The 27,470-nt window shown below is 43.7% G+C and overlaps 1 protein-coding gene across 3 annotated transcripts in view; it reads right to left on the reverse strand.

Moving 5' to 3' along the window:
• LOC309557913 (sodium channel protein type 2 subunit alpha-like) overlaps positions 1 to 27,470 on the reverse strand; it is a 244,726-nt gene that overhangs the window by 65,790 nt on the left and 151,466 nt on the right. For 2 of the 3 annotated variants that reach the window (XM_082260781.1, XM_082260780.1), the window contains exons 14-16: positions 18,804 to 19,045; positions 3,408 to 3,581; positions 286 to 642 (exon numbers count right to left, since the gene is read on the reverse strand). In XM_082260781.1, the coding sequence (XP_082116907.1) occupies positions 286 to 642; positions 3,408 to 3,581; positions 18,804 to 19,045 (773 nt within the window). The remainder of the gene's footprint in view (positions 1 to 285; positions 643 to 3,407; positions 3,582 to 18,803; positions 19,046 to 27,470) is intronic. The other variant, XM_082260782.1, reaches the window with a different exon arrangement.

Here is a 27,470-nt window from a genome sequence, read left to right on the forward strand (position 1 = left end):
CATAATAAATGCTGCAAGTTTTTTTTTTCTGTGTGTTTCCAGAACATTCAAATTAATTTGCTGCCCTAAAGCAATGAGCATTAATACATGGCATAATGCACATTACCTTTTGCATGTTAATGTAATGCACCAGTGTGCATAGCCCTAAGTGCTGGAAAGGCATTGAAGACATTTTAATTTGTGACAAAAAATATGATGATCTCAGAGAGATTGAAGAAATTAAGAAAGAAAGATTACTAGACTGATTAAAAAAAGAATCTGTTATTTATAACATAAATAACTTACCACAAGATTTCCAATCACCATTACTAACAAGAACACCAATAAGCACAAAGACTGTCCAGCCACCTCCATACAGTCCCACATAGTTTCAATCCACTCTCCGCACAGTACTCGGAACACAATCAGGAAGGAATGGAAAAAGTCGTTCATGTGCCAGCGTGGAAGCTCACAGTTCACTGAGATCTTACAGACACATTCCTTATAGTTTTTGCCAAATAGCTGCATGCCGACCACAGCAAAAATAAACACAATGATCGCCAACACCAAGGTCAGGTTTCCCAGAGCTCCCACAGAGTTACCAATGATCTTGATCAGCTTGTTGAGTGTAGGCCATGATTTTGCCAACTTAAATACTCGGAGCTAGAATGATAAAAATATGCAGTTTACTTTCTAATGGTTTAGGTATTCAAAAGAGCAATCTTATTCCATACACTAGATCAGTCGTCTTCAAACTGCAGCCCTTTGCTTGTCTATTTCCAGCCCTTGGGGCACTATTCCTCCCACTGATACGAGACACTATTATGCCAACTGATATCAACAATGGATTACTATCCCCCCCAATGATACCAACAATGGAGCACTTTTTCTCCCCCTAATACCAAATGTGGCGATGTTTATTCCCACTGATGCCAGGAAACTTTCCACCCAAGCTGGCCCATCTGGACCCTCTAAAGTTTGAAGAACTATAAACTTGGCCTTTGTTTAGAAAGTCTGGAGACCCTTGCACTTGATGAAATAGAAATGTGGACATTAACAACTGAGATAGACAGACTTTCCAGTGATTTGGTACTAAAAGAGGAAGGGGTATATAAGAATTCCTGTTAAAATGGGAGGCTGCCACCAAAACAGAATAACCATTTATCTTTAGGGAAACTCATAGAAGCTAGCTTTGTAAATTGCATGCGCATACTGTACATTGTAACACACAGTAGAGACGTGAAAAAGAAAAAAAGGACTAGACCAATCCAATTCAGTTGAAATTCAGGATCCAGTCAGTTCAATCGCAGAGTCATTTAGCAATTTTAATGAGCTATGGGACAAGTGATTCTTCTGACAACAGAAAAAGCTATCCAGGTTAGGGGCTAGATGTATTTTATTTTAGGCACAGTGACTACCTGGCTCCTGGGATTTGTTCAGTACTTCAAAATGATGCCCTTGTTAACTCAATAAAACCACCAAAATCTAATTTGGTCTGTTACCGTCAAATTTATCCAAGCCACACAAAACATATTACCAGTAGGTTAATTTAAGCAACAAAGATATTTAAAAATATCAGTGATTACCTGTGTGTCTTAAACATCTCACCTATTTTGAATAATATACAGACCATAATATTTAACCCCTACCTAAACCCTGGGACGCTGTTGCACTTTGAATGACAATTGCACGGTCATGCAACGCTGCACCCAAACAAACTTTTTGTGTCAAACAAACTTAGGGTCAATTCACACTGTGAAAAGGCAAAAGAGCTGCCAGAGTGATTTATGGCTCTAGGCATTCTGCATTTCTGGCTGGCTAGGGGGTAGTGTGGTGTGTGGTTCAGTGCACAGCATGGCTTCCTTTTTTTTTTACACAAACTTTATGTAAAGTGTACAAAAGTGCACTTCATATACTGCAATGTCGAGCGGTGCAATGTGCTGTGCTGCCTGACATTGCAGTGCGTTTCGGGCTGATGCGCTCCGATAAAATGTAGCATGTCTGCATTTTATTGCAGAGCAGTGCTAGGCTGTATTGCAGTGTGAATGGGACATTTAGGAAACAATTGTTTCCTGAGTATTCCTGTGGTGACAGACATTTCTTACTGTGGATTTAACATTTTCAAAAACCAGTTACATTCCCGACATGTGCCAAGAATGTAACTGTCACATTGGATGTGCTCAAATCATCAAATGGCTGAGTCATAACTGATCACATGTGCAGCATCATGGCAGTTGAATATCAAACAGAGGCCAAGATGGCAGTTTCATTGGCTGAGAACAATATGAATAACAGTAATAACAATAACAGCTTTAGTGCTCTTTTACACTAGGAGTCCATCAGACGGACTCCGTTTATCACAGAGGGGGATCGATCCACCGATCCCCCGCTGAGCAGGAGGATGACAGCTGTTCTCCACGCTGTGTGCGGAGACACAGCTGTCAGTTCCCCATGCATCTCTATGGGGGAATCGGATGGGAACGGACTGTCTGTCCGTTCTCATCCGATCCCATCCGCTGGATGGATGGAAAATAGGGTTTTCATCCGTCCAGATTTGACGGATCGGATGTCTCCGCTGACATCCGATGCCCCTTAAACATGCATGGGGGGACCGTTCAGATCCGCCAAAAAAACGGACAGGCAGATCTGAACGGTTCGCCTGTGTGAAAGGGGCCTTAGGCCTAAATGAGTTCTCAATACTTAATCTAACCCATCATTAATTGTAACCTTTAACCTAACTCTCATTCTTAAAGACTCATTTATATATCTAGATCCTTCCTGCTGGTATAAAAAAAAATACTCACCCTCCCGCCTCCCCATGCCCCATCCTTGGCCTCTGTGTCCTCTTCTGCTGTCCTGTGCCAATCTTCCTCCAGGCCCCTTTGAGCTCAGGGCACCAAAGACATGACTCCTTGAGGTGAGCCATCAATCTGCCTAGGCTTACAGAATGCTGCAGAGAACAGCACCACATCATTATGTGAGAGACATTCTCTGCAGTATTCACAAGTCCCAACCTGCCCATTTGCTCAGACTAAAGTCATCAGCAAAAAAAGATATGTATAAAAAAACAATACAAAATGCTAGAGGGACTTCATGGAGGAGTGAGGGTATTGGAGGGGACCAGAAGGTTGGAATAGGGCTTTATTTGGGTTTTACTGCAGCAGTAACAACATTGTCAATTCAAACAGGAAGTAATAAGTCAAGTGGATTTTTGGCTGATCAACAGGTATCTTTCTGTACTGGAAGCATTTTGAAGAAATAAAAAATTGTGAAATTCCCATGTATTGCAGGGGTGTAATGCATTTATTATTATTATTATTTTTATTTTTTTTTATTTTGCTCAGGCATACACAATAAACCCTTTAGCTTCATTTATAAATGCACATATTATAGTATGCATACTTTAACATTTTGATAGTTTTATTTACCAGTCTAAAAGATCGTAGAACAGTGAATCCTCCTGTTGTTGAAAGCCCAAGTTCCATTAAACTAAGACTAACAATAATCCCATCAAAGATATTCCAGCCTTCCTGGAAATAATAGTACGGGTGCAGTGCAATGAGCTTAAAAACCATTTCAGCTGTGAAAATTCCTGTAAAAACCTGGAAATACAAGGAAAACAGTCTAATATAATTAAGTAGATTATAATATAGATTCCTATACAGTATACATATTTATCTTTATAATGAATTTCATTTTTACTTACAGAACACACTGGGAGCCAAAAATGTCCAGGCACTCTACTATGAAAAGTTCAACAAATCTCCAGGTACAGACATACATTTTTATTCTGACAATTCATGGTGTTCTTTAACCGCTTCCATACAGAGCAGTTAGACCCCCTTCCTGCCCAGACCAATTTTCAGCTTTCAGCACTCTCACACTTTGAATGACAATTGCTCAGTCATGCTACACTGTAACCAAACAAAATTTTTATCATTTTTTTCACACAAATAGAGCTTTCTTTTGGTGGTATTTGATCACAACTGGGTTTTTTTTTTTTCGTGATATAAGCAAAAAAAGAGCAAAAATTTTGAAAAAAAAAAACACTTTTTTTTAGTTTCTATTATAAAATTTTGCAAAAAATTTATTTTTCTTCATACATTTGGGCCAAAATTTATACTGCTACATATCTCTGGTAAAATTAACCCAAATTAGTGTATATTATTTAGTCTGTGTGAAAGTTATTGAGTCTAGAAGCTATGGTACCAATTACTGAAAATTAATCACACCAGATGTACTGATGGCCTATCTCCTTTCTTGAGGCCCTGAAATGTCAGGACAGTACAAATACCCCCCAAATGACCCCTTTTTGTAAAGTAGACAGTCCAAGGTATTTAGTAAGAGGCATGGTGAGTTTTTTGAAGTTATAATTTTTTCCCACAATTCTTGGGAAAATGAAGAAAAATGTTTTTTTTCTTTTTTTTCCCAAAACGTTGTCAATTTATAAGCTATTTCTAACACATAGCATGTACACAGCAAAAATGACACGCCAAAATTCATTCTGCTACTCCTTTTGAGTATGGTGATACCACGTGTATGAGACTTTTACACTGCCTGGCCACAAAAAGAGACTCCACGTCCAAGTAGCACCATAAGGCGTTTTAGGAGCATAAATACACATAAAACTTTCTTACTACCTATCACACTTTTCAAGGCCCTAGAGCATCAATACAATGGAAAAGTCCACAAAATGACCCCATTTTGGAAAACAAACACTCCAACGTATATTCTATGAGGCATTATGGGTCCTTTGAACATGTCATTTTTTTCCACAAGTTTTTGGAAAATGTGGGAAAAAAATAAAAACTTTTTTTTTTTACACAAAGTTGTCAATTTATAGGATATTCCTAACACATAGCATGTACATAGCAAAAATGACACCCCAAAATACATTCTGCCACTCCTCCTGAGTATGGCAATACCACATTTGTGAGACTTTTTCACAGCCTAGCCATATAGAGGGGCCCAACATCCAAGGAGCACCATCATGCATCCTAGCCACTTGCCTAGGCCTATTTTTGACATTTGGTGTTTACAAGCTAAAATCAGTTGTTTTTGCTAGAAAATACTTAGAACCCCAAAACATTATATATATTTTTTTTAGCAGAGACCCTAGAGAATAAAATGGAGATTATTGCAATATTTTTTATCACACCGTATTTGCGCAGCGGTCTTCCAAACGCAATTTTTTTGGAAAAAATTCACTTTTTTTAATTAAAAAATAAGAAACCAGTAAAGTAAGCCCAATTGTTTTCCATAATGTGAAAGATAATGTTACGCCGAGTAAATAGATACCCAACATGTCATGCTTCAAAATTGCGCACGCTCACAGAATGGTGACAAACTTTGGTACTTAAAAATCCCCACTTTAAAAATTTCTACAGGTTGCTATCTTAGAGTTACAGAGGAGGTCCAGGGCTCAAATTATTGCTCTAACGATCACGGCGATACCTCACATGTGTAGTTTGAACACTGTTTACATATGTGGGCGGGGTTTCCGTATGCGTTCGCTTCTGCGCGCGAGCTCACGGGGACAGGGCTCTTTAATTTTTTTTTTTTTTTACTATTTATTTTATTTATTATTTTTTATTTTTACACAGTTTTTTTTAAAAAAAATTGATCATTTTTATTTCTATTACAAGAAATGTAAACATTACTTGTAATAGAAAAAGGCACGACAGGACCTCTTTTTTGTGAGATCTGGGATCAAAAAGTCCTCAGATCTCACAAGTACACTAAAAGATAGAAATCCGACATCCTGTCTGTGAGGATCCGGGACCGGATCGTTTACCCCGCTGCCGGCGGGTCCGGTAAGCGGGGAAAAGGACCAGAATGCGGCAGGAGGGGGGTGCACCTCTTCCGCCACCCCGGAAGGGTGATCCCGCGGCGAATTTGCTGCTGGGACCACCCTTATCGGAAAGCCAACCGTCCACCGTTTAAAAAAATACCAGGGTTATGGCAGCTATCTGCTGCCATAACACCGCTATTTAGGTTTAAACGGAGGACGTATATAAACCTTTTTGGACTTAGACATGGTGGCTGTATGAAGGGTGACAGGTACTCGGGTACTTTGCTGGGCAGGTGACAGGTACTCTGGTACTGATGAGCAAGTGGCAGGTACTCGAGTACTCCGATAGACAGGTGACAGGTACTCGGATACTCTTATGGGCAGGTGATAGGTACTGATGAGTAGTACTGATACTGATAGGTGATACTGATACTGTACTGATGGGTACGGATGATCAGTACTGATACTGATAGGTGATAGATACTGATGGGTACTGATGAGTACTGATGAGTAGTGATGGGTACTGATGAGCAGGTGGCAAGTACTCGGGTACTTCAGGTGTCAGGTACTCTGATGAGCAGGTGGAAGGTGCTCGGGTACTCTGATGGGTAGGTGACAGGTACTCGGGTACTCTGATGGGTAGGTGACAGGTACTCGGGTACTCCGATGACGGGTACTCGGGTACTCCGGTGACGGGTACTCAAAGTACCCGAGTACCTGTCATCAGAGTACCAGAGTACCCGTCATCAGAGTACCCGAGTACCTGTCATCAGAGTACCTGAGTATCCGTCATCAGAGTACCCGTCATCAGAATACCCGAGTACCCGTCATCAGAGTACCCGAGTACCTGTCATCAGAGTACCCGAGTACCTGTCATCAGAGTACCCGAGTACCCGTCATCAGAGTACCCGAGTACCCGTCACCAGCCCATCAGAGTACCCGAGTACCTGTCATCAGCCCATCAGAGTACCCGAGTACCTGTCATCAGAGTACCTGATTGGCTGGTGACAGGTACTCGGGTACTTTGATGGGCTAGTGACAGGTGCTTTTTATTGGGGGGGGGCAATCAGTGTGGTTGGGGTGCACTGTAATTGGTAACTAGCTGTTACCACAATCTCCTCCTCACACAGAATCAGTGTGTGAGGAGGAGAACACGGTGACAGCTAGTTACCGTGTTCTCTGTTGACATTTGTGACCGGCTGTGATTGGACACAGCCGGTCACGTGGTAAAAAGCCAATTTCATTGGCTCTTTACCTAGATCGGGGATGGGCTCTGTCCGAGGGACGAGCCTCGTCCCCGATCGCCACGCTGCGCGCCCCCGGGGGGCGTGCATTGAGGAAGGAACGAGCAGCTCGCGCTGGAGCCGCTCATGTGATCGGCTGTGATTGACACAGGCGATCACGTGGTAAACAGCCAATTTCATTGGCTGTTTACCTTGATCGGGGTTAGTCCGAGGGACGAGCCTCACCCCAGATCGCCGCGCTGCGCGCCCCCGGGGGCGCACAGTAGCGGCGAGACCGGGCAGACGTCATATGACGTCCGCCCGGATCGAGAAAGGATTCCTGCCGACGTCATTTTATAATGGTGCGGTATGGAAGGGGTTAAAATAAAGGAAATGTCTTTTTTAGGGTCACTTTGCATTTTTGTCTACTAAGGGGTTAATTAACTAAAGGCTAATAGGCTGTTCACTTTGCAAGGAAATCCTCCCTTAGCTTTGTGAATTAGGTGACAATTCACTTTGCAAAGAATACCCAATCAGGTGCAAGAGGGAAAAAAAACAGTCTTTGTTTGCTTGCATGTAGTTGGATGATGGAAATCAGCTTCACTTCATTCACTAAGAAAAAGGAATCCCCTTTGCAAAGTGAACAAGCCTATTTGCTATTAATAAATAAGCCCCCAAGTAAGCAAAATTGCAAAGTGACCCTCAAAAAAAAAAAAAAAAAAAAAAACCTTCCTTCATTTTAAGGCTCCGTTCACATGTTAGTGTATGGATCACAGGCAGAACCGCCGCGGTTCCGCCCGCGATCCGGAGATTATTGCAAATTGCGGGACGCCTGTGCGTTGCCCGTTGATTTGCAATAGACCTCCAAACGCTGAGCGATGTTGCCGCGATTTCCGCCTGCCGAATCGCGGTAATATCGCGCAAAAAAAATTGCGGGACGCAATACGATCCAAAGAAGCTCTTGTACTTTTTTGGTCGTAATGCGTCCCGCGATTTTTTTTTGCGCGATGTTACCGCGATTTGGCAGGCGGAAAATCGCGGCAACATCGCTCAGCGTTTGGGGGTCTATTGCAAATCAGCGGGCAACGCACAGGCGTCCCGCGATTTGCAATAATCTCCGGATCGCGGGCGGAACCGCGGCGGTTCTGCCCGTGATCCATACGCTTACATGTGAACGGAGCCTAAAGAATATCAGATTAAAAATGACTGCCTGTACTGATTACGATGATGTTGAGTGAGGTGTATGCCTTTATTGTACCACAACAAATTTTAGAAGTTAATCACTAAACATAAATATATAAACTTACCATCCACTGTTCTGTATTAAATTGCAAAACTGCAATTCTTGCGGTCCCGACTTCAATTCATCCCAAAGGTGTTCTATCGAGTTGAGGTCAGGACTCTGTGCATGCCAGTAAGGTTCCTCCACCCCAAACTCACTCATCCATGTCTTTGTGGACCTTGCTTTGTTCACTGGTCCAAATCATTTGGTGGAGGGAGTATTATGATGTGGGTTTTTTTTTTTAAGAGTTGGGCTTGGCCCCTTAGTTCCAGTGAAGAGAACTCTTAGGGTGTCAGCTTATCAAGACATTTAGGACAATTTCATGCTCCCAACTTTGTGGGAACAGTTTGGAGATGGCCCCTTCCTGTTCCAACATGACTGAGTACCAGTGTACAAAGCAAGGTCCATAAAGACAATGCCATTGCAACTTATGGAAGAGCAACAAAAGTTATTTCTGTACTCTGATTTCTGTCTGGGAGAGTGGATAAAGTGTAAATATTTAAAAGTGGATTTTACTAAGTGGTTTATTTTACTAAGAAATGTTGCACTTCAGGCCTTGTTCACACAATGGTGCAGAGAGGTCAGTTTTCTGCAAGCATTCTGCAAATATTGACTCTGCATAAAAAAAATGCATTCATTGTTAGAATACATTGCTTTCTCTGAATAGCTGAGCACCAATAAAATAGACTATTGTGTTCTGGGTATGAGACAGAAAGGTCTCAGCTCAAACCTTGAACACCATGTGGTATGCTGTATGTAGCCCCAGCTACATACAGTTTATACCGCCACATACAGCAGCCCCACATGTTAGTGAGGGACATAGTTAAAGCGGAGTTCCACTCAAAAGTGGAACTTCCACTCTTTTGCTTCCTCCCCCCTCTGGTGCCACATTTGGCACCTTTCAGGGGGGAGGGGGGAATGGGTACCTGTTTTTGACAGGTACCCTTCCCCACTTCTGGGATATGGCACCGCAGCGCCATCCCTCGGAAGTTTGGCCCCCTCCTCCTTCCCCCGCCGCTGAGCCAATAGGTATAAGCAGCGAGCTTCACACATGCACAGTAGGGACACGCCCGTGAAGCCGTAAGGCTTCACTGCCGGGTTCCCCTACCGGCAATGGCAGCGACAGCACCCGACAGCCGATGGAAACATCGGCTGCGGTGCCGACATTGCTGGACTCCAGGACAGGTAAGTGTCCTAATATTAAAAGTCAGCAGCTACAGTATGTGTAGCTGCTGACTTTTAATTTTTGGAGGGGGAGGAGGGGGAGGCAGAACTCCGCTTTAATTTGGCCAGTGTGTTTTTAGATCTTTTTGTCAGATGTTACTATGGTATACTGAAGTATAGTTACAGGCATTTCAGAAGTGTTAAAGGCTTTTATTGGCAATGACATTAGGTTTATGCTAAGAGTCAATATCTGCAATTCGCCCAGGCATGCTTTCAATTGACTTCTGGGCCACATCCTGACTGATGGCAGCCCATTCTTGCATAATCAATGCTTGGAGTTCATCAGAATTTGTGGGGTTTTCATTGTTCACCCGCCTCTTGAGGATTGACCACAAGTTCTCAATGGGATTAAGGTCTGGGGAGTTTTCTGGCCATGGACCCCAAATTTCAATGTTTTGTTCCCCAAGCCACTTAGTTATCACTTTTGAATTATGGCAAGGTGCTCCATCATGCTGGAAAAGGCATTGTTCATCATCACCAAACTGTTCTTGGATGGTTGCGAGAAGTTGCTGTTTTGATTCATGGCTGTGTACTTAGGCAAAATTGTTAGTGAGCCAACCCCACACATGAATGGTCTCAGGATGTTTTACTGTTGGCATGACACAGGACTGATGGTAGCGCTCACTTTTTCTTCTCTGGACAAGGTTTTTTCCGGATGCCCCAAACAATCAGAAAGAGGATTCATCAGAGAAAATTACTTTACTCCAGTCCTTAGCAGTCTAGTCCCAGTACCTTTTGCAGAATATAAGTCTGTCCCTGATGTTTTTCCTGGAGAGAAGTGGCTTCTTTGCTGCCCTTCTTGTCACCAGGCCATCTTCCAAAGGTCTTCTCCTCACTGTGCGAGCAGATGCACTCACACCTGCCTGCTGCCATTCCCAAGCAAGCTTTGCACTGGTGGTTCCCCTGATCCCGCAGCTGAATCAACTGTAGAAGACGGTCCTGGGGCTTGCTGGACTTTCTTGGGCGCCCTGAAACCTTCTTCACAAATGTTTTTTATTTGATTAAGTTCATCTTCATTGTAAAGAGGGACTCGGCAATTATTGGAATTCATCTGATCACTCTTCATAACATTCTAGAGCATATCATAAAAACTGAGGCAGCAGACTTTGTGAACATTAATATTTGTGTCATTCTAAAAGCGTTTGGCCATGGCTGTATATCGCCTAAGACTGCAAGGGAAAGATTTACCTAGAGTTTACATTCTGCATTGGATAATTGAAGAGTGGCAGTTCGAAAGAATGGACTGGGAAATTGTGAAGTGGTTACTTCACATTGGTCTTTGCAAAAAAGCAGAAGACAAGAATGCTATTCAACCTACTATTGGCAATGCAAAGCTGAAAACTGAAAATTGTATACTCACCTTTCCATAATTTTCCTTTCCTGGTGCATCTTCATGGCAGCATACAATGGGTTGTAGCTCCGCCCCCACAACCTGATAGGACTGGCTAACTATAAATCAAAGACAGAACTGGCTCGCAGCATTCTCTGTAACTCTTACCATTTGGATGGGAATCTGTGTATGCTGCCATGAAGATGCACCAGGAAAGGAAAATTACAGAAAGGTGAGTATATATTTTTCAGTTTTCCTGGCGCATCATGGCAGCATACAATTAGAACTAACTCGTCATACGGGTGGGTGCAAGAAAAAATTTGTAATGGTCAGTAGCGTAAGTATACACTTTCCAAATTTTACTGTCGTGAGCCGGTTTCACCTAATGAAGTGTAATGAAGGTGTCCTAGGAGGACCATATTGCTGACTTGCAAATAGCCTCAGGAGACACTCTGCGCTGCTCTGTCCACAGAGCTGGCACTGCCCTAGTTGCATGTGCTCTTAAGTCCTCCAGGACAGGAGGGTCTTGTGAAGAGTAGGCTCTTTTAATTGTCTTAACAATCAAGGAAATGACTGTACCTGTTAATGCTGACTGACCCTGCCTTAAGCCATGCTGGAACCAAGCACAGATTTTAGCTTTCCTGAATGAAAAGATAACTGCCAAGCAGGTCATCAGAGTTATATCAACATCTAGGGGATGTGGTTCTCTCACTTAATCAAGAAAGATGGTAAATTGATTTCCTAGTTACAGTGGAAGGAGTAGGATACCCCATGGATAAAAAGCAGTCTGGGGCTTTAGGACTGTTTGGTCCAGGTAGAACGTTAGGTGTAATTCAGCTACAAACTGGACCAGAATTTTACACTTTTCCATCAAATCTGGTAGCCTGGTTGTCTGAAAGAGATTGGAAGGTGGATATCCCTCAAACTTCCACCAATGTCACACCAATATAGCTTAATGTGGCCCACTGATCCTGAATATTTTCCATCCAGGTGTGTTTGCAAAGCTTTACACAGGCACCCCCTGGATGAGTGCACCCTTAAAAGGACTTCTGCTGTTCTCCTAAGGCAGGTGACTTCGATGTTTAAGGCTTCAATAATGAAGATTGGGTACTTCTCCAGTTCCTTTACTAATCTTTTTCCTGGTCCGTAGGAGTTTGCCTCCTTGTACCTACTTGGGAGTTGCCGCCTGTATGCCGGACCTTTTCTGATTTTTTTCATTTTTTTTCCAGATGATATTCACCCTGACCTGCTAGTGGTCACCCTTCAGATGGCTGTATCCTGTCTACTCCCAAATAGATTGGATCCATTGTCTGGTAACTTGCACCAGTTTTATTTTTAAGGCGGGATCCACCAACCATGGCTTCAGGCATAATACCCTCCTTGTCGTGAATGCAGGCAACAACGCTCTTGAAAAACATCAATTGACGTCTACTGACACATCCGACGCAGAGTCACCCGCCAATTTCAGCACTTACAAAGCTGTTACTGCCTTGTCTCTCTTCACTTCCTATAGAAGGACTTCTTAAAAGGGTAACTCCACTTTCCTTTTCAATCTGCAGGGCTGTAATTTTATGTAAAATGCAAGGCAATATGGCTATCTGGAGGTGTTCTGTACACAGATCATGTACAGAATGCCCCCCGAAACATCCTTTCCTGCTTTAGTGATTAGATCACTGATTTTCCCAGAAGTCTGCATGAAGATACAAGTCAGATTTTTGGCATTCACTGCAACAAAAATGTATTTTTTGGTAAGATACTCCCAATAGCAAATCACGTCTAAAGGGATGCAGACCCTGTCACTTTCCTCCGAGTCTTGCAGGTGCAGCAGCTGGTTGATAATTATGAATAGGGATGATCGGACTTTTCAAAAGTTCGGTTCGGCCAGAACATCCGAACTTCCCGAAAGTTCGGCCCGGATTTCAGAACCCCATTGAAATCAATGGGACCCAAACTTCGGTAATCAAAAAACACCATTTTGAAGCCCTAAAACCCAATAAATGCCCCTAAAAAGTGCCTAGGATTCTGGGTCATACCCCAGGGACTATTAATCACACAAAAAAAAAGTTCTTAAAAATTGTCATTTTTGATAGAGAGCCAATCTATAAAAATATTTCTTTGGATTTAGTATCTGGTAAGCTGGTAAGATTTAGTAAGCAGGGATGGTGGGACCCTCCTTTTACACCTATATGATCTTTTGTTTTCTGGTTCTGGACATGCTACAGAGCTGAAACTTCACAGGTACACCTTTTAGATCCCCCAGACACAAAATCACACAAAAAAAAGTTCTTAAACATTGTCATTTTTGATAGATTTTTGATAGAGAGCCAATTATTGAAAAAAAAAATAAATAAAAAAAAAAAAATGTCTTTGGATTTAGTGTCTGGGGGGTCTAAAAAGTGTACCTGTGAAGTTTCAGCTCTGTAGCATAAAAAACCATAAAAAAAAGATTGTTTGTATTAGAACACTTATAGCACAGAATAGTGGCTTCTCGCTTTTCACACCTTGCCGGTTTAGTAGCAAGCGTTTTTTTGGGCATTTTTTGGGTTCTTTGGAGTCAGGAAAAACATCTGAACTTGTGTATAGTGGTATATATACCACTATACACAAGTTCAGATGTTTTGCCTGCCTCCAAAGAACCCAAAAAAATGCCCAAAAAAACGCTAGCGTCAAAAAAAAAAACGCCCAGGTGTGTTGTTGCAGGCATTTTTTTGGGGTTTTTGGAGGCAGCAAAACATCTGAACTTGTGTACACACACATACTTATATGTATTTTACACTTAGACATATATACAGTAGGTGTTATAGGAGCGTAACCATATTAGTGTAAATGATTTCATTAGCGCAAGCATATATTTCTGCCACTATCACACTTATATATGTCTAGGTGTGTATATACATATAAGTATGTGTGTATATATACCCGCATACAGAAGTTCAGATGTTTTGCCTGCCTCCAAAAACCCCCCAAAAAATGCCTGCAACAACACACCTGGGCGTTTTTTTGGGCATTTTTTTTGGGTTCTTTGGAGGCAGGCAAAACATCTGAATATATACCACTATACACAAGTTCAGATGTTTTTCCTGACTCCAAAGAACCCAAAAAATGCCCAAAAAAACGCTTGCTACTAAACCGGCAAGGTGTGAAAAGCGAGAAGCCACTATCCTGTGCTATAAGTGTTCTAATACAAACAATCTTTTTTTTCTGGTTCTGGACATGCTACAGAGCTGAAACTTCACAGGTACACTTTTTAGACCCCCCAGACACTAAATCCAAATACATTTTTTAAATTTTTTTTTCAGTAATTGGCTCTCTATCAAAAATGCCAATTTTTAAGAACTTTTTTTGTGTGATTTTGTGTCTGGGGGGTCTAAAAGGTGTACCTGTGAAGTTTCAGCTCTGTAGCATGTCCAGAATCATAAAAAAAAGATCATTTGTATTAGTGCAATTATAGAACAGGTTAGTGGCTTCTCGCTTTTCACACCTTGCCAGTTTAGTAGCAGGCGTTTTTTTGGGCATTTTTTTGGGTTCTTTAGAGGCAGGCAAAACATCTTAACTTGTGTATAGTGGTATATATACCCGTATACACAAGTTCAGATGTTTTGCCTGCCTCCAAAAACCCCAAAAAAAATGCCTGCAACAACACACCTGGACGTTTTTTTTTTGTTTTTTGACGCTAGCGTTTTTTTGGGCATTTTTTTGGGGTTCTTTGGAGGCAGGCAAAACATCTGAACTTGTGTATAGTGGTGTATATGCACACATACTTATATGTATATACACACCTAGACATATATAGGTGTGATAGGAGCGTAACTATATCGGTGTTAATTATTTCATTAGCGCAAGTAGTTTTTTCTGCTCCTTTCACACCTATATATGTGCAGGTGTATATATACAGACATGTGTGTGTATATATACCCCCTATACACATGTTCAGATGTCATGCCTGACTCCAAACATGTGCTCAAAAAATCACTATAGACGCCTGCAGCCAAAAAGAATGCTGACGGCGGCAAAGCCATATTACTGCAGTGAAAGTGACTTCAGAGAAACTAGCTTTTCTCTATAGCGGTCACCCTGATATGGAAGGGTTTGGTCACCCTACCATAGCAGTCACTGTCAGTTCACCCTACACTACATTACGGTCACCCTGATATGGAAGGGTTTGGTCACCCTGCCATAGCAGTCAGTTAACCCTACACTTCATTACGGTCACCCTGATATGGAAGGGTTTGGTCACCCTGCCATAGCAGTCAGTGTCAGTTCACCCTACACTACATTACGGTGACCCTGACACTTCACACTTTCCCTACAGAAACTAAATTTTTGCATCTAACTAAAGTGTAAAGGAGCACTCTAACTACACTAGATATCCCTTTCCTCACACTAATAAATGCTAAATGACACTTTTAAAGTAAAATTAACAGAACTGCTTCCACTCTCTTCCATGTCCTGTATAACAATGCTAGGAATTTGGCGGGGGCTATCTTATATACTGGGGGGCGTATTCACTAATGATTGGCCTAGGGACCCCCTAGTCACTCCAATCACATTCCTAGCATTCTCCTGCCCCCTCAATTGGCTTTTGCTAATGGTTCTGGTCCAATCACAGGCTTTTAACCACTTAAGCCCCGGAGGATTTGGCTGCTAAAGGACCAGGGGTTTTTTTGCGATTTTTTACTGTGTGACTTTAACGGACAATTGCGCGGTCGTGCGACGCTGTACCTAAACGAATTTGACGTCCTTTTTTTCCCACAAACAGAGCTTTCTTTTGATGGTATTTGATCACCTGTGCGATTTTTTGATCACGCGCTATAAACAAAAAAATAGCGTAAATTTTGCAAAAATAACAATATTTTTCACATTTTTTTATATGAAATTCCCCAAAAAAAAAGTAAAAATCAAAATTTTTTAACATTTTTCGGCCAATTTGTTTTATGCTACCTATGTTTGGTAAAAAAAAAATCGCAAAAAGCGTATTTTGATTGGTTTGCGCAAAAGTTATCGCGTTTACTAACAAAGGGAAAGATTTTTGTCATTTTTGGTGTTTTTTTTTAACGCGTAATGGCGGCGATCTGCGATTTTTTTTTCGGTACTGCGACATTGCGGCGGACAGATCGGACCCTTGACTGACATTTTTGACACTTTTGGGGGTACCAGTGACATTACTGCAGTAATCAGTGCTATACATATGCACTGTTACTGCAAAAATGACACTGGCAGGGAAGGGGTTAACTTTATTGGACAGGGAGGGGTTAAGTGTGTCCTAGGGGCGTGATTCTAACTGTGTAGGGACATTCCTATTGGTGTAAAAGCAAAGATCAACCGTTCTACATAGTAGAACGGACAGATCTTCACTTTTACACAGGGAGAACTGACAGGCAGCTTGTTTACACAAGCCGCTCTGTCTTTCTCCCTTCACAGGAGCGATCGCAGTGTGACTGGCGGACATCGAGTCCGCCGGTCACACGCACTGACTTGTCTGTGAACGAGCCGCGGCGAGATAGGCTCGCAAGTCAGTGACAGGCGAGTGACGTACCGATACGTCACTCTGCCTGGCCGGGGCTGACCGCCGCAGTATATAGTCGTGCGGCGGTCGGCAACCGGTTAAAGCCCATTTCCTGAACCATTGCATTTTGGTCGGTTCTGGTTGCCGAATTCCGAACTTTTTGGGCAAAAAGTTCTAAATTCGGCCGAACCTCGAACACCCAATGTTCGGGCCGAACCGATGGTCGACCCGAACTGTTCGATCATCCCTAATTATGAAACCACCTCCATTAGACTCACTCAGCACATGTACTGGTTATTTATGGTCTGCAGACATCTGAAGATGCTACAGTACTTGTGAGCACTTCCGAACTGGGTCTAATTTTCGGACTAGAGCCTCCTTGAACACAATCACAAGGTGACGTGTCTTGCCAGCTGCATTAATGATGCATCCACCATCGGAGGAGACCGAAGCAGGTTGACCTTTAGCTTTTTCGGGGTAAACAGTTTTGACAACCTGTTTATACAGGCCTTTTTCTTGGACCCCTTCCATTCTTCTTGGATTAACTCTTCCAGTTTTTAAGTGAAGGGAAATTAGTACTTTCTAACCTTTTGGAGAGTTTCCTCCATTTCACTCCAGGCAATTTCATCCCTAACTGCCCTTGCAAAAGACTCTATTGGGCAATGGCCAAATCCTGTGGCCCCTTTAATGCCTTCTTCTTCCGACAAGCTTTCCAATTTGGACACCACCTACTGGCTCTGGTTGGAAGTGCTAGGCAATTCAGCCACCAACTAGGAAGTACAGGGTTCATGTATCAACTCCTTGGCCGATTCTTTAATCAAGGCATCCCCTTCTTTGTCAGTTGTTGCTTCCCCCAAGCGGACTTAACATACTAGCTTGTTAAGCAATTACTTTCCACCACAAATGCCGCAACCATTAGGGCTGGTACCTGTGGTTTGTAAACTGGGAGCAATAATAATGAAGGGCGAGATGATGACCTTCATCATGTTGCCTGGATGTCTGCGCCTAAATGGTAAATATTCTGCCTTTTAGAAAGCTCCCTCCATATTGAGGTCCTTGCGAGGCTGTATCCTGTTTGCTCCAGGCAGACTTGACATATTAGCTTGGCAGGCAATGACTCTCCCCCACAAATACAGCAACTATTAGGGCTGGTAGCCTGTGCTGTTTGTGAACGGGAAGCAATGATAATAGGTGGCGAGATGATGACCTTGGTCAACATTGCCTGGATGTCTGCTCTTGGATGGCGACTTGTCTTGACCTTTAGAGGGCTTCCTCCATCTTGAGGTCCTTACAGGGCTGTAGATTTTGGCTCTCTTTTTCTCACTCTTCACTACTTACCTAATCCCTATACCTTACAAGCAATGGGTGGTCTGACTGGGCAGTGTTCCCCATAGAAACAGAGCAAAACAGAAGACTAAAATGAAAAACAGCACGACACAGTGATCCCAGAGCAATAATTGAGAAGGGGATAGGAAGAGCCAAGGTGAAATGTCATAAACAGCACAGTGATCCTAGAGCAACACTGAGAAGGAGAAAGCAAAAGCCCAGGTGAATGTCATAAAGAGCACAGTAATCCCAGAGCAACACAGAGAAGGAGATAGGAAAAGCTCAGGGGAATGCAATAAAAAGGGAAAACATATCTGCAAACAGTGACCACATAAGCATCCAGTATGCATGAGTAGATAACACCATGTGTTGCCCAAAAATGCCATAAAACCATTTAAAACTATCACATTTTGCCATTAGTGATGATATCAGTGCCTGAGCATGCTCAGATTGCCATCTTTGAAAAGGGCTAGTCAGGAAACAGGCCACAGGAGCCGCACCACTTCCTGCCTTCCGTGCTCAGAGTATACTTGCACTGCTGCAGCCATCTTGGAAAAGGCAAACGCCCAACAAAAAAAGAGAAAAGAGGTGAAAAGGATATGAAAAGCAAAGGGAAAACACTGTCACGTCAAAGCTTGTTTAAAGCTTTCTTTGACAGGCCTGCTCACCTAGAATGGGGCTCCAACCATATAGCTCATGTAGAGGCTGTACAGGAAGGATTTCCACCCAGGAAAGGCTGAACTAGCCCCCCCCCCCCCAAACCACCAGAATGGGGCTCCAACTATATAGCTAATTTAGAGACTGTACAGGAAGGACTTCCACCCAGGCGAGGCTAAACCAGGCTGGAGCGACAAACGGTAAGGGATACCTCGCAACTCCAGTCCTGATCAGCTGAGGACAAAAAGGAGAATTCTGCGAGCCGGGTCAGTCTTTGATTTATAGTTACCAGCCCTATCAGGTTGTGGGGGCAGAGCCAAAACCCATTGTATGCTGCCATGATGCGCCAGGAAATGTGACTTATGAGTGATGCTGCCTTTAACGTGTTGGGATGTGTATAAAGGTAACACATTAAAGTATTCTGTAGTGAAATAATATCCTGTTTCCTGTATCTGAAGAAACATTTAACAAGTGTTTTAACCCACCAGATTTCCAACGGAAAGCACATTAATGAAGTCCTTGGTCATGTAGGCATGCTCCATAGCCATAAATATTGTGTTCAGCACAATGCAAATGGTAATAGTAAGGTCCACAAATGGATCCATCACAATCAACTTTACTACGTCTTTGATTTTCAGCCACAGGCCGCAACAGTCCCAAATTAAAAAGCAGTTAGCGAATTTGTACCAGCAAGGAGGACATTTCTGTTGTCTCGATTCTTCCAGTTCTGGAAGAGAAGTAAAAAAAAAAATAAAAATCAACAAATTATATGTTTGCTAAATAAACAGTATTGTACTGCAACAACATACACTGACCATGATTTTAGGTTAATGTGCTTATTACACTCAACACTAAATATGCATTTAAGGCCCCATGCACACGGGGCGCTTTTAACGCCGCTGTAAGTAGCGTCTGGCGTTTTCTTTTTGCAGCCTAAAAACGCACCTCCATGTTATTCTATGGCCTCATGCACACACAGACGTTTTTGAGCTGTAAGTGGCCTAGGCGTTTTTAAGCTGCAACAAGAACCCACGGCCTGTGCTTTCTGAGGACCCACGTTACAGCTGTAAAAACGTCTGACGCTGCTAAAGGCTGAATAACGTTGCTATAACGTTGCTTAACGTGCGTTAAGCCACGTTATACGTTTTTTTTTTCTTCCATTCAAAATCAATAGTTCCCTATGGGAGCCTATTGATTTTAATGGAAGTCGCACCACAAGTCGGATCGGGGCGACTTGCGCTGTGAGAATCTTGAGGGGGAACTCCACGCTAAAATGGGAAAAAAAAGCATGGGGGTCCCCCTAGGTACCAAACCAGGCCCTTTGGGTCTGGTATGGAATTTGAGGGTCTTTTCGGCGTGGGGTCCCCCCAAAATCCATATCAGACCCTTATCCAAGCATGCAGCCCGGCAGGCCAGGAAAGGGGAGGGGACGAGCGAGCGGCCCCACCCCCCCTGCACCACACCAGGCCACATGCCCTCAACATGGGGGGGTGTTGGTGCTTTGGGGCAGGGGGGCTCTGCACCCCCCCACCCCAAAGCACCTTGCCCCCATGTTGATGAGGACAAGGGCCTCATCCCCACAACCCTGGCCGGTGGTTGTGGGGGTCTGCGGGCAGGGGCTCATCGGAATCTGGAAGCCCCCTTTAACAAGGGGGGGCCCCTAGATCCCAGACCCCCTCCCTATGTGAATGGGTATGGGGTACATTGTACCCCTACCCATTCACCCCATAAAAGGCAGTGTATGTGAATAACGACAGGAGACGTTTTGAAAAAGTTTATTAAAAATCTTCATCCGGTCTTCTCTGCTCCGGTCTTCTCCTCTCCGCTCTTCTCCTCTCCGCTCTTCTGCTGTCCAATCTTCTGCTCTTTTGCTGTCCACTCTTCTGCTCTGTTGCTCTTGGCTCTTCTTCTTCCTCTGGTCCTCCTCCGACGATGTCCCCGGTGATTAAGCGATCCGGTCTCTGCAGCTTAATATATAGCCATTAGGGGCGTGGCCTATTGATGACGTCACCGGGAGGCCCCACCCCCTTATGTCACAGACAACGTCATGTGACATAATGGGGTGGGGTCTCCCGTTGACATCATCGGGCGGCCACGCCCCTAATGGCTATATAATAAGCTGCAGAGACCGGAGACCGGCATAATCACCGAGGACATCGTTGGAGGAGGACCGGAGGAAGAAGAAGAGCCAAGAGCAACAGAGCAGAAGAGCGGACAGCAAAAGAGCAGAAGATTGGACAGCAGAAGAGCGGAGAGGAGAAGATCAGAAGAGCAGAGTGGAGAAGACCGGAGCGGAGAAGACCGGATGAAGATTTTTAATAAGCTTTTTCAAAACGTCTCCTGTCGTTATTCACATACACTGCCTTTTATGGGGTGAATGGGTAGGGGTACAATGTACCCCATACCCATTCACATAGGGAGGGGGTCCGGGATCTGTTCAAGATTCCGATTAGCCCCCTGCCCGCAGACCCCCACAAACACCGGCCAGGGTTGTGGGGATGAGGCCCTTGTCCTCATCAACATGGGGGCAAGGTGCTTTGGGGTGGGGGGTGCAGAGCGCCCCCTGCCCCAAAGCACCAACACCCCCCCATGTTGAGGGCATGTGACCTGGTGTGGTCCAGGGGGGGTGGGGCCACTCGCTCGTCCCCTCCCCTTTCCTGGCCTGCCGGGCTGCATGCTCGGATAAGGGTCTGGCATGGATTTTGGGGGGGACCCCACGCCGTTTTTTCGGCATGCGGCTACCCTCAAATTCCATACCGGACCCAAACGGCCTGGTTTGGAACCTGGGAGGGACCCCCACGCCGTGGAGTTCCCCCTCAAGATTCCCACAGCGCAAGTCGCCCCGCAAGTCGGATCATCCTGATCCGACTTGCGGTGCGACTTCCATTCAAATCAATAGGCTCCCATAGGGAACCATTGATTTTGAATGGAGGCAGAAAAAAACGCTGCTAAAAGAGACGTGGCAAAACGTGCAATAACGCAAATGGAAAAAGCTACTGAAAGCATGTTTTACAGCTGCTTTTTCCGGCGTGAGAACTAGCGTTGACGCACGTTTTTTCTAACGCCCCATGTGCATGGGGACTAAAGCATGTGTATGGACAAAACTCTTCTTGTTAGTCTTGGATAGAGTAGGAAGGGCTAAAACTGATGTGATTTCTTTTATGCTGCCTGTGTCCCATTGGGGAGGTTTGCCTTCACTTTCTGTTCTGGAGATGTAATAGGGAGATGGCGGAAATCTCTCCAAAGGGAGGGGAATTCCCCTTTGGGGTAGCTGTCGATGAAACAAGACTTGTGCTTTGGTGACCACTTTAAAATTTAGGATTTCCCTTATAGTTCTGCCTCCAGGACAAATCGAGAGAGTGATTTCACCCAGCTGGGACACAGACAGCAATGAAGACAAGACAAGCTCCAACTCTTCCTTACACTATCCAAAAAAGAAAGAAAATCAATAAAATTTTGGTTATAAATACACTTTACAATAACAGCTATTACTAAATAATAATTTTTTTCTGTGCAGAGCTTTTTTTATTATTACTATTTTTATTTTATTGTTAGTACCCCTTCCCATCTAGCTGCATTTCCTCTTTTTTGTTTTTATTTACTTACCTCCCTCTGGGATCATTGAAGCCCTCTTCTTTGCCTCTTTGATGTGCGGTCTTCACCCCACTGGAGCTGGGGGGGAGGAACCCAAGAGGGCACCCTGCATCTGGAAAAGGTGACAATTCCTTCTCCTGTTCTAGGCAGATACATGCCTTGCTTTGATCAGCAGGGTGGGGGGAGTTATCAGTAGTAACAATACTGATGGCCATTTCCCTCATCGTACATCAAGGTTCTACTAAACAGGGTGACAATGTTACAATGAATTTACTGCAGGAGAAATAGCATTGTCACCCTGCGGACGAAAGGGATGTGGACTAGCAGGATCACCAGATATGTAATGAATGAATGATTCTGACAAAATTAAAGAGGGCAATTCCATTTAATAGGTATGTCATTTTTACATACTGACTTTTACATTATGCCAGTAGTCACACTTTTTTTTCTTAACCACTTCAATACAAGGCCCTTTCACCCCCTTCCTGCCCAGGTCAATTTTCAGCTTTCAGCGCTGTCACACTTTGAATGACAATTGCGTGGTCATGCTACACTGTACCCATATAAAGTTTTTTATTATTTTTTTCACACAAATAGAGCTTTCTTTTGGTGGTATTTGACCACCGCTGGATTTTTTATTTCTTACAAAAAAGAAAAAAGAAAAAAGACAGACAATTTTGAAAAAAAAAAAAAAAAAAAGTTTTTCTTATTTTCTGTGAGTAAATTTTGAAAATAAATAATTTTTCCCCTCCACTGATGTGTGCTGATGAGGCGGCACTGATGGGCACTGATAGACTGCACTGATGGGCACTGATAGGCTGCACTGATGAGGTGGCACTTATGGGCACTGATGAGGTGGCACTGATGAGGAGGTACCAATATGCTGCACTGATGGGCACTGATAGGTGGCACTGATAGGTGGCACTGATGGGCACTGAAAGGCGGCACTGGTGGGCACTGAGCGGTGGCACTGATGGCCGGCACTGATGGACACTGATGGGCAGCACAGATGAGCAGGCACTGATGGGCACTGACTGGCAGCACTATGGGCACTGATTGTGGGCACTCTGGGCACTGATGGTGGGTACTGTGGGCACTGATGGTGGACACTGATTGGCACTGTTTTTCACAATTTTGTAATCAGGGCACTGATGATCAGTGCCCTGATTACCTTTTCTAGTCTCCCCTGTTAGGAGGAGCCACTGATCGGCTCTCCTCGCCACACACTCTGACATTGTGAGGCGAAGAGAGCCGATAAACGGCACTTCCTCATTTACATGTGACCGGTTGTGATTGGACACAGCCGATCACATGGGTAAAGATCCATGTCATTGGCTCTTTACCGAGATCTGTTGCTAGGACACGGCGCGGCAACGATCGCTGCACTTCGCGCCCCCGTGGGTGCGCGAGAGAGGCAGTTCTGGTGCGCCATCATATGACGCCGTCCCAGAACAATAGCTGCACCACTCCGCCGTCATTTGAGGGTGGGTGGGCAGTATGTGGTTAAGTGAGTTTTACTGCCTTTTATAAACTTAGTATACACAACATGTCACAGGAGATTCATATGTCCAAGAAAATACATGTAGAATTTAATCAACTGAAGTATATACCGATTAATAACGTTGTTAGTTTTTATAAGAGTGTAATGCCTAGTACATGCGAACAGAAAATCGGATGAAAAATACTGCTTTTGAAGCGATCATATGATAATCTGATCGTTAGTACACAGCTTTCGAGAGACAATCATGACAGTTTATCTGAAATTATCCAAAGGGATAAACATGAACATTTTTCTCGGACAATACCAAAATGAATGACTTTCATTTAAAGTGGGAGTAAACTCCCATGTCTGACTTTTACCTATAGGTTAGCCCATAATAAGGATTACCTATAGGTACTGTAAATATCTCCTAAAAGTGCACCAGTTAGGAGTTATATATTGTACATGCAGCCGGTGACGTCACCGGTGCATGCGCATTCTGAAGAACGGCCACCCTTCAGAGTCCTGTGCCATAAGCAGCACCTCCCGCATGCATGCGTGGAATAAGGCATGCATGGAGTGATGTCATCGCGGCTCCGGCCACTCACACAGCCGGAGTCCACAAACCCCGAAGGAAGACTGAGTGAAGATGGAAGCTGTCTCAGTGGTTACAGCATGGTGTTGGATGGCTTATGCCCCGTACACACGTGCAGATTGTCGGCCGAAAAGCTTCGGCCGACGACCGATCGGCCGATTGTTTGCTTGTTAGTATGATGCTTCTGACAGCCGACAGCGCACTTTCGGCCGAAAAGAATCTGTTGTGCAAGCATTAAAATTTTTGTATGCCGTCACCAGAGCGGCCGATTGTTCGCCAGTCAGTACAGAATTCGGCCGACAGACAGCAGATTTACAAGACTGGGCATGCTCAGAAAAGAAAAAACACACGGAAAGTTAACCATCACATGACATCACCTGCAGTCGGCTGTAGTCGGCGGACAAAAGTCTTGTGCAGTCTTTTGCACTTTTCAACAGACAGACAGCCCAGGGACAAAAGACGGCCGATCGTTCAAATGACGATCTGCACGTGTGTACGAGGCTTTAGTTTTCAGGTAAGTTTAAAATATGCGATGCGTACTAGCACATTATGGCTTTCCTTTGCAGGTTGCAAAAGAAAAACACACACAGCGGTTTACTACCGCATTAATCAGTATAGTATTCGTTAGCAAACAATCGAAAGAGCAAGACCACTGATGCTCGGAAACATAAGAATACATTACAGTACAACACATTACATTACTTCTGAAGTTGTATTCTGTCATACGAGAATTTTAGTAAGTTTAGTAACCTCTTCATAAGACTAGCATGCAAAATAAAAAAAACAGACACTCGTGCGTCTGATATTCTCATTGTGTGTGCGAGGCTTAAAAGAGGAGGTTTGTAAGCCGTTGAAAATAGTACAGAATCTGCCCAATCTCTAGGTTTTATTGAGCACAGAATGAGGTTCATGTTAGCTGGTGCAGACTATTAGATAAATCATCAAGTATTACTGTTGTATTGTACTGAAAAAGGTCTAAAAGGTAGGGAAACAAGCCTTGCAAGCAACAGTGAACCATCGTTCTGTACGGTTGAAATGGAAACTGTATTTGTGTTTTTCTCCCCTATTCCAATTGACGGCTGTGGTCAATTCTTTTGAAATCTGTGTGGATGGTCAAGATGGTCGCTTGCAACCTGGATGGGGAGAGATATGAACGATATAGCTTGATAATCAGGCAGGTGTTCATCTGTGGTGGACAGATTCACTTAAGGCCAGTACACACGCGTCGATAATTGGCCGTGAATTTTCAGCCAACGTCCGATCGGCCCATTTTTGGCTTGTTAGTATGATGCTTCCGACAACCAACTCCGACTTTTCGGCCGAAGAAAATCTGGTGTGCAGGCTATAAAAGTTTTGTTGGCCGTCAACACGACGACCAATTTTCTGTCAGTCAGTACAGATTTTGGCAGACAAAAATCTGATGAGCAAGACTGGGCATGCTCAGAGAAGAAAAAACACACGGAAAGTAAACCAGCACATGACATCACTTCTGAAGTAGATTTTTGTTGGCCGAGAAAATTTGTGTGCAGTCTAAGCACATTCCAACCAACAAAACACAACTCTGGACAAAAGTCGGATGATCGGTCGGCCAATAATCGTTGCGTGTGTACGAGGCATTACTCCCCCCAGAGTTTCTCAGACTTGGTAAGACGCTCTCTAACTTCATAAGTTAACTTGTGCAGTGGCAATGTTTTTTTGGTATTTGGTTTTGGAATGAGCATAAATGTACCTTTCAGTCATAATTTAGAAGTCTTATGTTGCTCCAGCTCCAGATTATGTGACAAAGTGTCACAGTAGCTGTGCTCTGAAGCTAATGAAAGAGATAGAGGTAAAATACTTATCAGAACAGTACTCTCAAAAAATCATAGATGGACCAATACATTTCAAAGGTAGTGTACTTTAATTATCAGGGTAGGGTAATCCCATTACTTCACTGGACTGGCGGTGAAATACATCCAAGCATTATGAGCAGGTGGAATGCTTTCATCGTAGATACAAAACAAAGAAAGGGCGCACCATCCTAGCGCATTATCCTCAGCGAGGAGCTCTGAGGAAGAGGCACGGCCTCGAAACGCGTCAGCCCTCTGCTTTCATGAGATATCGGACTCATGTAATGATGCTGCTTTATGAAATTGATGTGCTTGACTTTCACGCATGTTTGTGAGTAGCTGATTTTTATCTTTTTATTATCAATAAACTCGCTGAGGATAATGCGCTAGGCTGGTGCGCATTATCTTAGGCTTGTTTTGTATCTACAGTGTTTGGTCGACCGCCCCGGTCGTAGGGGGCAGCAAAGCCCAGCCATAATGGATGCCAAGTATGAGTACAAGTTCCAAGTTCCAGGATTGAGGCAGCCTGAGGACCAGGTTCTGAGCGCAGGAGTAGGGTGCTGAGCAGCACTAATATTTTTCTGGAATGCTTTCATCTGCTTATGGGGCATTATTTTTATTGTAGTAACTGAATCTGAACGTCAGAGACTTTTGAATATTGTGCGTCTGGATATCAAATCCAACATTAATATATTAAGACAAATTTTTAAAGCTGAACTCTAGCCAGATATAAAAGAAAATAATAATGCAGCTACCCTGGGAAAGTCCCTGAATTTGCTGTTGTTACAGAATATTGCAATACTCTTTACAGCGGAGCTCAAACAGGAAAGGAAGGGGGGGGGGCAAAAATGGGATCCAATTAGAAATTGTGTATGCTGACAAGGGACATACTTATTGGAGAGAGCAAATTGAGTAGAGGGTTGACCTCAACAGTCTGTTTCTGGACTGCCTATCAACAGGTTGAGGGTGGACAGAAGACACCACAGTATCCCTGAAATGTAAGCGTTGTCAACTGCCTGGTTGTTGTTTTGTATGTAACAAAAACAGGCTGTCTGACCAGCTGCTGACAAGGCCAGTGGTTGTAATCACTCTGGAAGAAATAAGTTTAAGGCCCAGTTCAATTCTAGTCTATTCACACAGTTTTCAAGCCCTGATGAAGGAGGCATCTTTGGACTCCCAAAATGTGTTGGCTACTTATTGGATTGTCCCCATAACTTTTACTGGAATAAAGTTTTATCCGGACCTCTTAACAATGGTGTGGGGCTTCAATTTTTGTTATATTACTCTACAAGTCAACGGGATTGTTGCGATGCTCCAGGGTGTAGAAGCTACCTGCCCAGGAACCAGATTATTTACATCAACATCAGTACTTTAAGAGTCGGTTCACACTGAGGCGACACAACTCCTTACTACTTCGGGGGCGACTTGCAGGGACTTCACATAATGGAAGTCTATGCAAGTCACTCCGAGGTCGCCCCGAAGTAGTACAGAACCCTTTTTCTAAGTCGGAGCGACTTGTGTCGCTCTTATTAGAACGGGTCCTGGAGCGGTCAATGGACCGCGAGGGAGCGCGACTTGTCAGGCTGACAAGTCGCCTGACAAGTCACGCTAGTGTGGACCGACTCTAAGACAGCAATGTCAATAAGATGTCTTA

The sequence above is a fragment of the Pelophylax lessonae genome, assembly GCF_965119305.1.
Source record: "Pelophylax lessonae genome assembly, chromosome: 6".
NCBI classification, from domain to species: domain Eukaryota; kingdom Metazoa; phylum Chordata; class Amphibia; order Anura; family Ranidae; genus Pelophylax; species Pelophylax lessonae.